We start from the raw sequence: 17,077 nt of genomic DNA on the forward strand, positions 1-17,077 counted from the left end.
CAAACTTTCCCTGTGCCCAGATTAGCAGCACCACGAGCCAGCTTTCGGAGGCACCGCGGTGCAGAGCGCCTGTGGCCGCGCCGCATCCTTAGGCCTAACTTTAATTGCTGCACCACCGCGGATGTTAATGACTTCCGCTGCTCTCGCCGCCGTGCAAAAAGATGATTTTTGTGTGCGAGTGGGCCTGCGTGCGGAGCCTGGGCCGGGCCGCCCCATCCCCGGGCTGGCGGGTCGGGGCTCTGCGGGGTCAGCGGGGCCCTGGGTGGGGCGCGGGGCGGGGGGGGGGGTGCTGGGAGCCGGGGGTGGGGGTGGGCGCCGGCCGCGGGCGCCGAGGCCGCGCTGCGCTGGGGACTTTGAAAGAAAGGCCCGGGCAGGGCCGAGGCGGACGCTGGCGGGATTCCTTACGGGGCTGTGGCCATACGTCTTCTCGGGCCGGGGTCATTTGGCAGCCCTGAGTCGAGGCGGCAGCCTTCGGGGCCGGGTCGCAGGCTGGCTCGGGAGAACCGGAGGGTGGCAGAGGCTGGCGGGCGCGGGCCGCACCTCCAGGCAGAGCCCCTGGGTTGCCAGGCCGAGCCCAGGCCGCTGGAGCCCGCGGGGCGCTGGGGACCGCGGGTCCCCACCTGGGGGAGGGGGGAGGGCTGAGCACCCCTCCCCCGCGCCGGGGACCAGGCCCTGAACCTTGTCTGCCTGCACGTTCTTTTTATTTCGGTGGGACTGTTCTCACCCGCCTGTGAGTCTGAAGCAATAAACTTTATGGCCGGATTTAACTTTAGTCTTTGAATCCCTAGGCTAAATGAAAGGAGTTCCAGCGCTTTCTTTTCTTCCGCCTGGCCTTTCTTCTCCCTCTCTCCTTCCCTTTTCCTCTCCTCCTTTGTAGAATTAGAACGTCTCCGCACAGGACCCTCAAGAGGCACCTCAGGCATCCCCCTAGATAACACTCAAGATGAGAGAAACTTATTCCCCCGCCATATACAGACAAATTCTCTCTCCCAAACTGTGCCCTAAAGTTTGGGGGGAACTCGAGGTGTCTTCAATGCCCAACTTAAAAGTCCCCAGAGCCATTAGGTTGTTTTCCCTCACACATCATAAAGGGTAGTTTAGGGAAGAAATTGGTCGTTTGTCAGTAGGAGACTTCCGGCTTTCTTTTGTTAGCTGCTCTTTCTGTTTGATCCCAGGAAATTTACATAATCTATGATTTCCAAAACAGTTCCCAGTATTGCACCAACGGGTGAAGTAAGGTGAAGTAAATTTTTCCTGGGTACAATTCCCACTTGGTCTCAGCCACCCCATCTGGCCCAGTCCCCTATATTCTTCGTGGCAAAGTTGTGGCAGGGGATACTGTGGCCTGTCCTGAGGTCTTTCTCTGGATGGGTACCCCAAGGGATCTAGCAGATTCCGCCCATCCCGTATAAAGAGCTAAGCCAAATTCTCCAAAGAAGAAATGAAACAAAAAAAAAAAAAAATGAGAACTTCTGTCTCCAAAGGCTTTTCTCCCTAAGAACTGGCTGGGTAGTTTTGTGCAAGTGCTAATAGGGAAAGATATGTACTAAGTCCTTCAAGTGAAAACAGTTCAAGTACAGATGTGGAATTTCCACAAAGTGTATTGTGCAGAGGCCACCTATATTCGACACAAGTCCAAGAGACATCCCCAAAATTGGAAGTCCAGAAAGCAAAACCTGGGAAGTTTTTTGAAAAATTGAACCCTTCCCCCCCAAGTGCCACTGTTCTTGAATAGTGACAAGGCAGAATCTCTGAAATCGTTTTGTGTAACCTGTTAAAGCGAGCATTGGTAGTTCAGCGCTCAGGAAGGTGCATCTCCAATTTAATGGGAACCAGAATATAAACCCAATTTGGGTTCTCTTTTAGTGTGTGTGTGTGTGTGTGTGTGTGTGTGTGTGTGTGTGTGTGTGTGTGAATTGTGGAGTCTTTGTTCTGCTGCTCTGAGTTTCAGGTTCTTTATTAGAAAATATTGGGTTAAGGGTGTATTTTAGTTACTCATCTGGTGATCTTGCTTGAGTGATTTCTTGGTGGCTAAAATTCATGGCAGAAAGAAGAGAGAGAGGGCTGCTGGCAGGTTCATTTGAGTAACTCTCCTGGAGGAAGTGTCCACACCACCTCCATGGCCACATCCCACCCTGGGGTGTGCGAATGGGCAGAAAGGCTGTTGGAGCAGCATCACACAATATGGGGAATCTTTCCCACGCATTTAAAAAAAAATCACAGGCTATAAATATTGTCAACTTGCTTATTTCTGTCTGTTGTAATCATCATAAAACTTTAGCGTTTAAGAGAGCATGCCAACTCACATGGAGTTCAATGACTTTTTAAAAATACAGCATCCAGTCAGACCTATGTGGGCGTCATTGGAGAATTTTTTTTCTTTCTTCCTATTTTCATAGGAAGCATAGTAAAGAGGGTGGCTGGTTATCTGCTCATTTTGTAGATAAGTTATTTGTTTTCTTCTGCATTCTTTTGGGCTGTTTTTACAGAGGAACTTAGAAAAAAATCTCTGTCGTTGAGAGCTTTATGAAGACATCCAGCCTCAGCCGGGGGCAGAAGTGTCTATCTTGCTCCTTGCCTTGCAAAAGGCGAAGGCATCCGAAATGTCCCGGCCCCGTTTGTTTCTGCAAGCTGAAGGGACAATATTTCCTGAACGATAAATATAATAGGAAGCTGCTTCTGGTCACACTTACTTAGGGGTCTGTTAGGGTTTCCATGGTCTAATTCCACAACATTATGCCAAGATTCCTTTTTTTCCCCCTCCTCTTTCCCCTGCTTCATTGTTGGCAGCTCTGGGAGAGCAGGACAGAATTTTCTACCAGAAACGGAGTCATGTTCATTTGTTGAGATGTGAAGAGTATTATATCCAAACAATTAGTGAGGGGAAAGCAAATTACATCCTGAAAGATAGGCTATTAAAGAGGAAACAACCCTTTTAGCTTAAAAGATGCCCTTCAAAGCCTCTCCCCCACCTTCGCTCCAGAGTCTGTCCTGAGGTTTGCCCACCGTGGGGAGTGCACAACATTGTGGGCACCAGCCCTCTGGCTTCTAAGGCAGAATTTCTCTCCAGTCATTGACAAAACTATAAACACTATAAACGCGGGGCTTCCAGCCAGGGCCAAGGGGGTCTGCCTAGGCTCCCACCCAGATAGGAGAGGGGAGCCACAGTTCTAGCCATTCCAAACCCCAGGGCTGGCAGATCTGCCTGGGTCTGCTTTATTTGGTGTTTTGCCACAAAGGAAGCTGCCTTTCTCCCACCGGGCCCCCTCCCCACAAACCGGTCTTTTCAATAATAATATTTGTTATGAAGGTTATTGGGTAATTATTGCGATTTTGTGAAGCAGCCCTTGCTGGAGGTGAAGTCTGTCATCGCCTAACAAATGACGCCCGTGCAGTTCACTGCCGGGTTAAGTAAATGCAGAGAAGATAAATCTGCACACCCTAGGAATCGCCAGCAGAGCACGCTTTAGTACAAGTTCACAGTCAACTTGCCTGCCTGGGCCGGCTCTCCCAACAATTAGGGCTGCGTCTTTATTTTTAAATAAAGGAAAAGTCTCCAGCTCCCATCGTCTGCTTTCTTCCCATCTTCTCTTGCCTTCCCTTTTTTCGAGGTTCCCCTACTTCTGTGAGGTGTCCTACTCCAAATTTGACTCCAAATAATGACGAGTGATTTAAAAATAATCTCATTCCTATTGAAGTGCTGACACAAGGAGGTAGGAGGCCGATTTGGCAGGAAATACAGTCACAAACACACAAGAATATCCAATTCGCCCTCTTATTCCAAAAGGCGGTGGCAAGCAGGGCGTCCCTGAGCTCCCGGGGTTGGGTGGGGGGCTTCGCCTTGAAAGAAAAGGCCCAGCTTTGTGTATCTTTGTGGTTGCAACTGCAGGTCAAAAAGTTGAGGGTCAAAAGTTTACGTTGTGCAGCACTCTTAGTCATCTGCCCAGACAGAGCTTGAGGTCGGTGTTAGAGCTGCGATCTTGACTATCAGCACAAAAGATAAAACGGCTCGGAGCGCCGCGTGTATCACCGTATGGACTCCAGGTGAACCCTAGTGGTTGAATGACCTCAATTACGAAGGAAAGGATAGAAAATTCCTCTTTTCAAGAGTAATATATGCTGTATTTCATCTTGAATGATCGCTCCCATTCTGAGGGAATAGCAGCAGGTAAATAGGCATAGATTATTGGAACACCCACACCTTAGCTGCTGGAGCACCAGGAGTCTGTTTGTGGCTTCGTCACAAAGTGAAGAAGCTCAGCACTCATCAGTGGACCTTTAAGAAATAACGTAGCACGTTTCCAGTGTTCCATCATACCTTCCAAGGGGAGGGAAGGGGGCAGGAAACTTCCTTTATCTGAACTCTGTGATTGTGATTGGCCAGTTTGTGTCCTCTTTAGTACCCATCGTGATCCCTGAAGTGTGGGAGGAAAAGGGCAAACACAGGCACTTCTTGCAAAATGTACTTTGCAATTTTCAAGCACAGACTGCTTTTTATGAAACTGTCACCCACGAAATGCAAAGAGCTTGGAAGGGAAAAAAAAAGGAAGTGGAAATCTTCTGGGGAAAAAAAAAAAAAGGATTCCCTTACCCCTCCACCAGTGAGAAAATGCTTATTGGTACCATGAAAATGTTCCCATCGTTAAAACTTGTTCATTATGGTTTATTGTTAACCCTACACTGAATGTAAGCGAGTGGTACAATCTCTGGGTGGATAAACTGTGACGTGTATGCCTTTTGAGCGGGAAGGTGGAATCGACAAATGCCAGACCACGGAAGATCACTCCGACAGACTTCTTTTCTCCAGAAAATACTCTTAAAAATACATTTGGAATAAAAGCTAAGGCGAGAGGAAGCGAGCTGAGGAGGGAGGGCAGGAGAGTAGAAAAGAAGGAATAGCGTTTTGAGGAAGCTGACTGGAACCACATCTGGGTGTGCTTTGCAGCTGGAGAACTAAACAGTATTTTATTTGTCCTGCACCTATATTAACCTTAAGTGTTAGTGCCATTAGCATCTGTTTTCCGGGGGATATACTTTTCTTGTCTGTGCATTGATCTTCGCATAATCCGTGTGGGGAAACAGGAGAGAGAGAGAGAATTTTTTTTCCCCCTAGGTTTTTCTTGTAACTCTAGAAAGAAGCTCATTCAGCTACGCAGAATGTAGACCCTTGCAGGGCCCCTTAAGATCATCCCACTCTATTCCCGTTGGCTGGATAGACTGGATTTGCTGGTGCCAGGTACTTTCAGCGGCAGAAGCAAATCTTTCCCAAACACTGCCTTCGTGGAAGTGATCAGATTGCTTCCGCTGTGCGATGTGTAAAGTTTTCACTCTGGCCAAGAGCTTGAAGCCAAATGGGGGTGTGCCAGATGAGAAGAGAGGAAAGGGAACAACTGTGGTGACTGCTGTTACAGCAGTGCACACTTCAGCACATCTGGGCGGGTGAAATGAACAAAACGGATCGCTGCTCTACTGCTCACCAAGACAGTTCTGAGTCTCTTTGAGAAAAGCCTGGTTATAGTGCTCTTGGTTTCAAACGTGCCACACCTTAGAAACATGTCAGCTTCAAGGATCACAGACACCTCTTAGCTACTTTTTTTCAGGTAAAAGAAAAGATCCCTGCAGAAGTTATTGTTTTTAGAGGGCTTACTTTTTTATTTTTTAATTTGGAGGATTTTAATCTTTAGGCCTCTTGCACAATCCTGGTTAAAATTCATGTCTCATCTGAATGTGAATTTCAGTTCTTATGCCTGGGTTGGCTTCGCTAGCAGAAACTACTACAAGGAAATGACCCCCAAACAATTAATTGGTTAAATGCCTGATAAAGTACTGCTACTCTAAAATCCTTGGCTGAGTGTAGGTGGCGGGGGAAGCCCTCAAATGCCACCATCAGGCATTTTGAAATGCAGCCCCTCAGCTCTGTGCTCCAGAGACGTGCTTCAGATAGGGAACAGTCAGTCTGGGGGACTCTGGCTCTAGAGAACAAAGGACAAATACAGTCAATACATTCCATAACGTTTACATTTCCTTTGCTCCCCCCACCCCCACCCCCTTGGTTTTCCCTGAGAAGGAGTGACCTGGGCAAAGCACCCTGCTCCCTAAAAGACACTGTATAGACCTTTTAGAAGCGCAAAGTCCAAGGCCGAGGTGAACTTCAGGTCAGCGCGTCTAACAAATATGAAAATGTCGGCTGGTGAAGGGCGCGCCTTGTGATTTAACAAAGACTGTCAATGCGTAAGATTAATAAGAAACAAAATGCACACGGTGTCACTGTTCGGTCACTTTGAAACTTGGGACAGGGTTGCATTCAAGAGGGGAGGCTGTTCCAAATATATTCAAAATGATTCAAATCAGATTCAAACTAGGCTGCAAAACCCTGCCTCCCTCTCACCCTCCCCTTGGACTCCCTTCGTTCTCCTTCTCCATCTGGGATTCAAGGACCCGATGAAAAGTTATTTCACTTAATGGGATTGTAAGAAAGCTTTTGTTGGGAATATACGTTATCCCTGCACGTGGAAATGAGCAAATGTGCTTACCAGTTTCCCAAGAAAAGGATAATGCTTTCACCCTGCTTGGGACTGGAGCCAGTTGGTGTGCGAAGATTAGCACGCTCCCTCTCTGCTTGATGTCAGGGCATCCCATCTTTTTCCGGGCGAGATGCTGCTGGTAAACTTCGGTTTATTTATTAATTGAGTTAGTTTCTTCCTGGCTTTACTTTGGTGTCTTGGATCTCATGCGAAGGCAAGAGGTCTTGTTTTGTTCTGTTTTTCAAAAGATTATTTGATTCAATGGAATGATGCTATGGCTTGCAAAGAGAGATTGTGGAAGGATCAGAAAAGGTACTGAGATTGTTTATTACAGCCATAAATCTTGCAGTAAAATGTCAAAATGTCGGTGTGTGAGATAACACTTGGTGGTCCTGGCTCCGTTTGTGTTTATGATAGGAACCACAAAGACAAGTTACAGGCCTTGGGGGGATTCTGTGTAAGCCCATCTTCCTAAAGTAATAGAACCACATGAAACACAGGCACAGTTAACTCGTTTAGGTTAACCATATACAAAACAGTGCCCGAGTTTCGTCAATACGTTAAAATAGAAACGCAGTAGAAGGTTCTGAGGCTAAACAACATGAATTTTCTGTTTTAGTGTCTGTAAATAATATTGAACAGACATGGTTAAGACCCTAGTACTCAAGGCCGATGACATGAGGAGAGGGGCAAAATTTCCTTGTCATGTTTTTTCCTCCCTGAAGCTTAGAGAGCTCAGTTTTGTAAATTACATCGTGTGTGTGTGTGTGTGTGTGTGTGTGTGTATGTGTATTACTCACGTTATATGGCATATATGTGTATATATTATTTTTCCTGCTGTAGAGAGATATTGGTTTAGGCAACTGTATCACAGACTGGATTTTCCCCCCGAGCCTAGAGAGGATGTCTAAGGATTACATTCAGTGTTGATTTCTCTCTGTGGCTCAGATTTCATTTTAAAAAATTTTCAAGGTGCCCCATGTCGATGGACAGCACTCTTCACAGACACACATCCAATGTGGAAAACCTCTTTGTACCACTTCAGGGTGATTGCAGTTAGAAAGCTAACATGATCCCTTTTTTAACCTCTTTTCCTAAATTAGTTTAAAGATTAGTCCCATATAATAGGCTTTATGTGGCTAAGCATTAAATGACTATCCATCAAATGGATATATTCCAGCATTTAGTAACTCCTATGAGTAACCGATATAAATGAAGATAGAACTGACATTCCTTTTGAAGTGTCTCCAGACTTAAGCTATAACTTTCCTTGTCTGCTTTCCAGACTTAGTTGTGAGAAGGCTGTTTATACTGTTCTTTGAAAAAATCAACTAAGGTGCACCAGCTGAAAAATCTTTGCTTTGCTTGCCCATATGAAAGTATTTTTAGAGTCGAGACTATGCTAGTTTGCACTGCTTTAATCTGCGATGAAAAGTAGGATCTAGGTGTGTCTGTTAGAAAAGGAAACGGAAAGTACACACTACGATCGTGTAAGGCATCAGTATTTACTTCAGAGATCAACATTAGGTATAATTAATATGTAATTCATTTGTCAATAACGGCAGTTAATTGACCCATCATATTTCAATGACCAAATGGCAGGCAAAAGTCCTCTTTCTCTACTTTCCAGAGCTGCCGATGTCGTTAATATGCTAACTTTCAGTAATTCAGAAACTCTAGACTGTTCTTAAATATACCTTTTCGTCTCAGTCTGGAAAAGCTGAGACAAAAACATTCTCAGCGGGAAAAGACCGGTGGCACAATGCCTGTGCTATCCTTAGCTTGTTTTTGTTTGGGGAGTGTTCTTTAGTAGGAAGATGTTGGTTTCCATGCTGTATTTTGTGGCGGCATCGTCGCTTCTATCCATCCCCATCGTCTCTCTTACAATTGCACCTATTAAATTCGAGCATGTTTAATTCTGAATGCCACTTCCATCAAATGACATGCTATTAGAAGGTTCTCGTTTTTCTTAGGGAAACAACCAAATAGATTCTGCTTCTAAAAAATAGAAAAAGAAAGAAAGAAAAGTGTTCATTCGGTTATATTGGAATAGCTTTGCTTTATTTCCTGGGGCCGATTTCTCTCAGCTGCTCACCCACCCACCCTTTTTGGCTCGTGCATGGCTTCTCAAACAGGGAACGTCGGGGGGCCCCCGGACACAGCGAGCCTGACGTGGGGAAGGGAATCAGCTGGTAAGAAAACCGGTCAGTTGGCCTCATTCCAGGGCCCGGATAAAAAACAGGACACCCCCTTAGTCCTGGCACCATTCCCTCCCCCAGGCGGCCTCGAGCCCAGGAGGCCGCCAGGTCAGGCTAGGCTGGGCCCCGAGGTCAGCGCTGGGCCGCGGCCGCCTGGCTGCCCCGAGGCCTAGCCCGGAGTAGGGCACGCATGGGGCCCAGTCTGGGCATCTGAGAGAACCAGAAGCCTCTGGTTCCCAAATTCCCACAGGGACTCAAAGTTGGGGCGTGGGGGCGGGGTTGGAGGACCCAAGCGCCAGCTACCCCCCTCTGCTCAGAGCGGGACACCAGCATCCATCACCCGCCGGCGCGCTTCCTGATCCGGGTCCGCGCGCGCGGCGCGCACATTGGAGGGGGCGGATCACGTGGAGGTCCTGGGCGGGGCGCGCGCGGGGTCGCGACGGAGCGCGCGCGCGGGCGCGGGCGGGGGAGGAGCGCGAACTTTGGCGGCGTCGGCGGCGGAGGGAGGGGGAGGGGTGGGCGCTTGACAGCGGGGGAGGGGAAGGGAGCAGAGGAAGGGGGGATGGGAAGCGAAGCGGGAGGGGGAGGGGCCTCGGCGAGCCCAGAAAAACGACAACGCGAGAAAAATTAGTATTTTTGCACTTCACAAATTAATGACCATGAGCTCGTTTTTGATAAACTCCAACTACATCGAGCCCAAGTTCCCTCCCTTCGAGGAGTACGCGCAGCACAGCGGCCCGGGCGGCGGAGACGGCGGCCCGGGCGGGGGTCCCGGCTACCAGCAGCCCCCAGCGCCCGCGGCCCAGCACCTGCCGCCGCAGCAGCCCCAGCTCCCCCACACGGGCGGCGGCCGTGAGCCCCCCGCCTCCTACTACGCGCCGCGGGCCGCCCGCGAGCCCTCCTACCCCGCGGCCGCGCTCTACCCCGCGCACGGTGCGGCCGACGCCGCCTACCCCTACGGCTACCGCGGCGGCGCTAGCCCCGGGCGGCCGCCGCAGTCCGAGCAGCCCCCGGCGCACGCCAAGGGTCCCGCGCACGGCCTGCACGCGACCCATGTCCTGCCGCCCGGGCGGCAGCCCCCGCCGCCGCCGCCGCCGCCTCCCCCGCAGCATCGCGCGGCGGCCCCCGCGCCCCCGCGGCGCTGCCAGGCGGCTCCTGCCACCCCGGGCGTCCCCGCAGGGGGCAGCGCCCCCGCGTGCCCGCTGCTCCTGGCCGACAAGAGCCCGGCGGGCCTGAAGGGCAAGGAGCCCGTGGTGTACCCCTGGATGAAGAAGATCCATGTCAGCGCCGGTACGTGGCGCCGCCGGGGAGGCGCGGGCGGGTGGGCTGGGGCCGAGCCCAGGCTCCAAGGTCGGGGTGGGGGTTAGGGGGAGAGGCCGAGGGGAAGGGGGCCTCGGGAGGGGAGCCCCCAACTGGCCCAAGCTACTGTGGGACGTGGGTGTGTGTGCGCCAGCCAGCCGCCAGATCCCAACGTGAGAACCCTTTTGTACCCGGGGTCCCTTTATCGGGAGATTTACGAGACGCCAAACTGTTAGGGCAGTAATTATAGCCCCCATAAATTTAATTGCCCTGGCAGAGGCTTCAGGCCATGTGTCTTTGAAGCTTTTCTTCAGCCCCAATGCCCAGCACCATTCTTTATGGCTCTCGGGTGTTTCCCGTTGTCAATAGCCTGTGAAACATTTTCTTTGCAGTTTTATGTATCTTGCGTGAACTTGGTGTCAGGTTATTATATAATGATGATGTCCAATTGCTCTTCCCCACCCCACCTTCTCTCTCCTCCTCCTTTCCCTCTCTTCCACTCCGTCTTCCTTGGCTTTCTCCATCGGGGTTATGGGCTTTCAGTCAACCCCAGTTATAACGGAGGGGAGCCCAAGCGCTCCCGAACCGCCTACACCCGGCAGCAGGTCTTGGAGCTGGAGAAGGAGTTCCACTTTAACCGCTACCTGACCCGGCGGCGCCGCATCGAGATCGCCCACACGCTCTGCTTGTCCGAGCGCCAGGTCAAGATCTGGTTTCAGAACCGGAGGATGAAGTGGAAGAAAGATCATAAACTGCCCAACACTAAAATGCGATCCTCCAACTCAGCCTCAGCCTCAGCAGGCCCGCCAGGGAAACCACAAACTCAGAGCCCGCACCCGCACCCACACCCTCACCCCCATCAGGGCGCCTCCACACCCATTCCCTCCTCCATTTAATCCTCCAGGGCTCTAGACCAGTTCTTTCCCCCACCTGCTTTTCTCATCTCTTCTGCCCCCTTCCCCATCCACCCCTTCCCATCTGGACCACACCAGACCCCAAACAATACCCAACTTGGTGAAAAGGATAATAAAAAAGAAAGACATTATCCCAGTAAGAGTGTGAGCTGGGTTGCCACCCAGGAGAGGACAATGGCCCAGATGCTGGCTGGTGGAACAACCTGCTGGCCTGAACAAGGCTGCCAGGTTTGGGTACCTGAGAAGGACCACTTGGCATCAAATACTTTTGAGACAGGTACAGTCAGCAGCACAGCCCATGCCGACTGGGGTCATGTACATGTATATTTCTGGCGAGCAGAAGAAAACAGACCCTTTTCCTGTCTTCTTACCTCCCCCTCCTTCATTTTGGCAGCTCATACAAGCTTGTATTGAACTGAATAAATGAGTAGATTGTTGTGGACCTCACAAGATTATTTAATTCTCAAAATGTATAGACCTCGATGGTAGATGTGACCATGTTAGATTCCCTTCCTTTCAATTTATTTAAAATATTGTTGTGGAGATACTGTTATCTTATTCTGAGACACAGTCTTGGGGGAGGGGAAGTGCATTATAGACCCATGTGCAACTGTACAAATTGTGGTGTGGCTCTGTAGAAAGCCATGTGCTAAGAATAAACTCTGTTTAAAAAAAACATTAAAGTTCTAAGACATATTTGTGTGTTTTCTCCTTTTAATCTAAAAAAGTTCTCTGGATTAGATACTTGACCTTGCATGTAAAAATCCTATAGGATGGCTCGAGTCGTGGGCACTTGGACCGACTGCCCATGCAATTTGTGTGAGTGTGTTCAGTTTGAGCTGAACTCTTGTCAAGTTTGACCTACTGTGGGAAGAGTTCCAAAGAGCAGGAAGGCTCTTGAGCTCTGAGAGGGCTCCTCTTCTTCCCAAACTTGGCCAGGCTTTCAGGCTTCAAGTCTCTGTAAGGCATAGAAACGTGTCCTTCCCTGCAATGAAAGGTGAAACCGTGCAGTGCTGTGGGCCCAGGAGTTTCTGCAGCTGTTCTACATGCTGAACTCTGAGCACACTTGGAAAGAAGTGGTCCCTTTGGAATTTATTGCACCTTCACACTTAATCTGCCTGTTTCCTTGGAGATAAAAAATAGTTTGTGCATAGGGTTGAGACTGCTTTTCATTCTTTGGCTGTTTTAAAGATTCTCTTCATTAACTACAGCTTGACATTTTTGTTTGGTTTTTTTTTTGTTTGTTTGTTCTTGAAGCAAGAGCTTTCACAATAACTTGCGTTTTCCCAGTATCCCCTCCACAGTTTTCTTCTGAGGAAAGAAAAAACATAATGACACCTTAAGCAAGCCAGACGTGAGACTTGTGAAGCTATTAAGTGCTGGAAGAAAGCCAGACCCTGATCCTGGGGCATCCTCCTCGGATGCTCCCAGCCCTTTCTGCCCAACCTAGAGCTCTAGATTCAAAAGGTGGAAACCAAAACCCACTTCTCAGTCTCCATAGCCCTCGTATGTGTTTACTGACTCACCAATCAGTAAAGAGAATTTAGACTTTGTTGTTACTGAAGGGAGCACTCTGCGACGAGATTCCAAAAACCAACACCCACTGGCCCCAGAATATTGCACCTGTCACCTGGCCTTGAATGAGTGTAGTCTTTAGTTCATGCAATAATTTTCGCACCGATAGGAGGGGGCGCTCACCTACCTCGGCAGTATCAGAAGACTTTTAAACACATTTTCCCATCAGCACTAACCATTAGCCAGTGGTCAAAGCTGTTACCCCTTTTGTCTCAGCTGCCCTGTGTGTGATACAGGCAAGGGAACCCCTTCTCTACCTGGGAGCAAGCCAGATCTGAGAGGAAAGTGATGGACACCAGTCTCTGACCCCTGAGCGATTGCCTCCTCTCCCCAAGAAAATACAAGGGCAAACAAATACACGCCCTCCCAGGTCAGGCCAAACCTGGCATAAAGTGCATTTTATAAGGTGTGAAGGGTGCCAGGGATTTCTGGAGGCACTGCAACTGCTGCTACATCTTATTAACACTCCTCCTACTACACGCACTTGTAAAACGAAATTAAATCACGCTGAAAATAGCAATTTTCCCAGGAATCATTAATCACCTCATACAATAAATACTTCTTTGTAATTCAACAGCAATTCTGAAAGGCATTCTCTGGGAAAAGTCTGTGGAGAAGCGAGGGATCTTCTTGCAAATAATGTGGTCTCGGGCAAAGACTCAGCATCTTGGCTGACTGCTCAAAAAATGCCTAGACTCTTGGTGGAAATTGAGTGGCGAGCTGCAAAACCTCAAATGGCAGATAATCATCATTTAAGGTAACTTCTTATATTTCTCCTTGGTAGGGAAGGAGGGGCAGGGGGCATCCAGCAGCTTCATACTGGAGACACTTGTAAGGGGGTGAAGGGGGCTTCTTTCACTTACTCTAAATCTATCCAGGAAAGGAAGAGAGAGGCTTGAGACTTTCTAATGTTCCAGGGCAAAATGGCAGCTTTTGCCCAAACTGTCCTGATTATTAAGGTATTGGTAAGTTTTGCAAAGCCAGAATTATCCACGGTGGTCCAGATGATTATGTCATTTCTTCAAATGTGTTGCCTGTTTCAGATGTGGTCTTTAAGGGAGCTTGTTGTAACAGCTTAGGAAATCCCACTCTGTGCTTCTGTGCTTCAAAATCGTGCATTGTCTGCCCTTTGCTAGGGCAACCATAAGAGTTCACCCAGAGGACAAATTTTCTATCTCATTAATTGTTTTTTTTTTTTTTAAAGTTAACCCTACTGGCCCCTCAAACCCTTGACCTTTAAAGACAGTATTTTGTGTAAGCTCTATAATTCTCCTACCAAAATGACCCCTATACGTGCTCCCCTCGTCTTTCTCTCTTTTCTCCTCCTTCCCTCTAACACACACTCATCTGCTTTAGTCCCCAGCCATGCCGAGCATGACTCCAGAGATAAAAGTTTTGTCAACATCTGAAATCAACCTAAATCGGATAGGAGACACTTTAATGGTCACAGTTTGAATTAAGTACTTAACACTCTCCCCCCTGAAGAAAAATGGCCCTTTGCAGGCTCTCTTTCCTAGTTTTGCTGAAATCTACGATATCCCTGGTGTTTTATTACAGCAGGAATTCAACTGTGACAGGCATAGTAGAGTACTTAATACCCAGGATGGAGCTCCTGGGAAGATTACCTAGATATATGGGGAGTGGGCCCTCCGCACAGCATCTCTGACTTTATATTCAGCTGGCCCAGGGTGCTCCCCCCTCCCCACCCTCTCAGCCTCCTACCCATTGGGTGGGTATTGCCATTTCTCCTTTGTCCTCCTGCTTCCCTGAGCTTCCAAACTGAGCTGCTCTTCTCACTGCTGCCTTTCCTACAGCCCTTTCAACATAGGAACAGATCAACGGCTCTTTGCAATAGAAGGAAATAAACCCCCCAAAGAATCCATGTAGCAAACGGAAACCAGGGACTTGCCCTGTACATGTGTCCCTTCTGCACAGGCAGTAGGCTCTTCTTGGCACTTCCTTGGTCTCTGCATCCCTACCTGCCAGGCAGTGTTAAATAATACAGGCTCACCTTTCCCAACAGTGGCTCCTGTTGTCCCTTCTCTATAAATCATACACTGGCCCAAGAATCACTCTGTTTCCTCTAAAAGAGTATGGGCTGGGTGGAGGAGGAAGAAAGCGTGTTCTAACTCCTTGATAGCATCAGGGAGGCTGCTGGGGCTGTGGCGAAACAGTCTAGTCTGAAACTTCTGTCTTGGCACTCCGGCATCTCTTCTTCTCAAGGCCCCAAACTCAAAGAGTAACCCCCTTTCCCCTTTCAGGCCAGTCCCACTCTCTCTGGGGTTGATTCCTGGGGCTAAAAGAGATTCCTTGATTGAAAGACTGTCCAAGGCAAAAGAGATCTGGGGGCCATGTGGGTTCAGTCTTCTCGGTTTACCAATGAGGAGGCTGAGGCCGCTGAATGCTCCCCGTTCAAGTTCTTCATATTCATGCATGTGTAGTTTGAATAGTCTTGGGTGGGGGGAAGTGTACAGGCATCGTTTCTTTCCAGAAGCCTGTTCGGCCTGGGATGGACTTAGGCATCTGTGGTTACACTTGCAACAGGGCCACACCACAGGTGTCCGGCTGCCAGGGAAGAAGGATGGGCCCTTGCCTGATGAGCCACTACAGCAGCCGGGGGCATGATGTAACCAAACCGCCTTAGCCAGGGCACCAAGACAGGTGGGCTGACCTCTGGGTCTAGAAGGGGGCAGACATCAGTTGCCTGGGAAAGTAGTGGGCACTCCACCGCCCGCAATTCTCATAGTCCTGCAATAACGAATTCCACTGGGATTTCCATGGCAGTGGCTTGCCTGGGAGCCGGGTAGGGGCATCTGCGTTCCAGAGGCCTGGGAACTCAAAAAGCCAAGCAAGGACCTTGGTTGCAGCAGATAAAGGTGTAGCGCCTGTTCAAGGGAGATATTGAAATTGTAATCTTTGCGGTCACGTGACTCATTAAATAATTAATGCGGATCGTCAGGAATGGATCGGAGTCGTCAGGGCCTCACTAGGAATGAATCTCTCAGAAGTGAGCCCCCCAACTTCCTATTTGATTTTAAAAAACACAGATCCTCAGATTTATATCCAAAGGCTTTTTAACTCCTTCAGGAGGGGGTGGAGAGAGCCCTGTCAGCTGGGAGGACCGGAGCTGGCCCAGGCTGGGTCTTGGGCTTTTCCTGCAGGGTTTCTGCGAGTCTGGGGAGCGCACGGCGATCGGGGAAGCGCCGAGTTCGGGCTCGGATTCGTGCGGTCACATCTTGGCTTTGGTGATGAAGTGGGACGGATGCGCAGACAGTTGGTAATGTTCTGATTCACACTGGGGAAGGCAGCAGCCATACCACAGGACGGGTGCGCGGCTTTGTTCAATTTTCCCGGTGTTCATAAATCACCCGCGCCGGGCGAGCGAGGGAGCAAGCGAGCGCCAAAACCGCCGAGAGAGCGGCCCCGGCGGCGGCGGCCATTGCACTGGGAGAACCTGGGCAGCATCTCTTTGTGACTCATTAGTCTGCACGATTTATGGGCAACAGCAGCCACGAATATTTGACTTGGGGATAAAGAAATAGCACCAATAATCATAACCATAATGACAATACTTCTAAGCATCAAGGGGTGGGGGCATGTGATGGTGGATGGTGGCAGAGGGGATCTTTCTGGGGCTAAGTTGAGTGGCAACTGGCAACGTGCAGGGTAGCTAAACCCCACCTTGCTCAGGGGCAGGCCAGGATCCCCAAGGTCAGGGGGCACTCCCTTTGGGGACCTAAAGGGCAAGTTTGAACAAGAGAAAAGGCCCAGTGTGGATTCTGAGTCCCAAGTGCCTGCTGGATGGTGGGAGCTGCAGGTCGAGGTGGTGGCAGAGGGCAGCTAGCTCCTGGTGTGCAGCCACTTGTTCCATGCACTGGGGAGCCCTGAAACCTGTGGGCCAGGGGGCTTGTGGGCTGTTTGGTAGCCTCTCTTGGTGCTATCAGCAAGATTGCATGGATGCAGGACAGCCGCTGAGGGCTGATTCGGGCAGGCTGGAGTGTGGGGTGGCCCCCCAGGCCTGGGTGAAGGGGTAGTAGGGCAGGGACAGAGCTATGGAAGCAACGGACCTCAGAGTCCCAGTCCAGCAGAGAACTTCTCCAAGCCAGGCCCCAGGAGGAATCTTTGCTCTTCCTCAGTGTCTCCCCCTCATCCCCAGAAAGTTGGCCGACCATTTGCTAGTTAGAGGCCAAGAGAGGGAGGCACTATCTGGAGGGATGAGACAGCAGCAGAATTAGGGGCCTGGGGCTGCGCAAGGGGCGGCTGCGTAGGGCCCCCAGGTCCGGTATTGTCTCATGCTCCGTTCTTCCCAGTTTCCCCCACTTCCAGCAGCCGTAATTGGCCCACGGTAGTCCCAGCAGCCCACTGGGACTGAGAAGGGACGCCCCAGGGCTTGAATGAACCAGAAGACAAAACCTCTCAAGACTGCCCCCGGCCCATGGACAGAGCCGGTATCTGATTTCGCGCCAAACAGAAATGAGCACTATTAGTGGGGTTTCAGGAGAATCTGTGATTGAATGCTCCCAGACAAGGCTTCCCTTTGTTAGCAAAAGAAAATAAAGCGTGCATT

General features: G+C 49.9%; 2 protein-coding genes and 1 long non-coding RNA gene across 5 annotated transcripts in view; 2 read left to right on the plus strand and 1 right to left on the minus strand.

Annotated features, from left to right (window-relative positions):
- Positions 1-17,077, plus strand: part of HOXA3 (homeobox A3) — a 45,208-nt gene that overhangs the window by 12,690 nt on the left and 15,441 nt on the right. The gene's annotated exons all lie outside the window — the stretch shown is intronic.
- LOC146395058 (uncharacterized) lies at positions 698-10,005 on the minus strand. 2 transcript variants are annotated; one of them, XR_014833983.1, is made up of 2 exons: positions 9,676-10,005; positions 698-8,522 (listed from the first exon to the last, which is right to left on the minus strand). It is a non-coding gene; the product is annotated as an uncharacterized LOC146395058 (long non-coding RNA). The 2 variants fall into 2 exon arrangements; XR_014833982.1 differs by having other exon boundaries at positions 9,628-10,005.
- Positions 9,355-11,755, plus strand: HOXA4 (homeobox A4). Its single transcript, XM_003134841.5, has 2 exons — positions 9,355-10,012; positions 10,565-11,755. Exons 1-2 carry the CDS (start codon positions 9,376-9,378, stop codon positions 10,915-10,917), a joined length of 990 nt encoding a protein of 329 aa, XP_003134889.1. The 5' UTR covers positions 9,355-9,375; the 3' UTR covers positions 10,918-11,755.

This window comes from Sus scrofa, chromosome 18 (assembly GCF_054392235.1).
Source record: "Sus scrofa isolate SSC_HxYL_T2T_F1_AM1 chromosome 18, Sscrofa_HxYL_maternal_Yorkshire_Landrace_v2.0, whole genome shotgun sequence".
Taxonomy (NCBI): domain Eukaryota; kingdom Metazoa; phylum Chordata; class Mammalia; order Artiodactyla; family Suidae; genus Sus; species Sus scrofa.

Excerpts from the sequence above, each read along its gene's own strand:
- HOXA4 (XM_003134841.5), top strand. The coding sequence starts at position 9,376 with ATGACCATGAGCTCGTTTTTGATAAACTCCAACTACATCGAGCCCAAG. Across the intron at positions 10,013-10,564 it reads GAAGATCCATGTCAGCGCCG|TCAACCCCAGTTATAACGGA; the intron begins GTACGTGGCGCC and ends ATGGGCTTTCAG.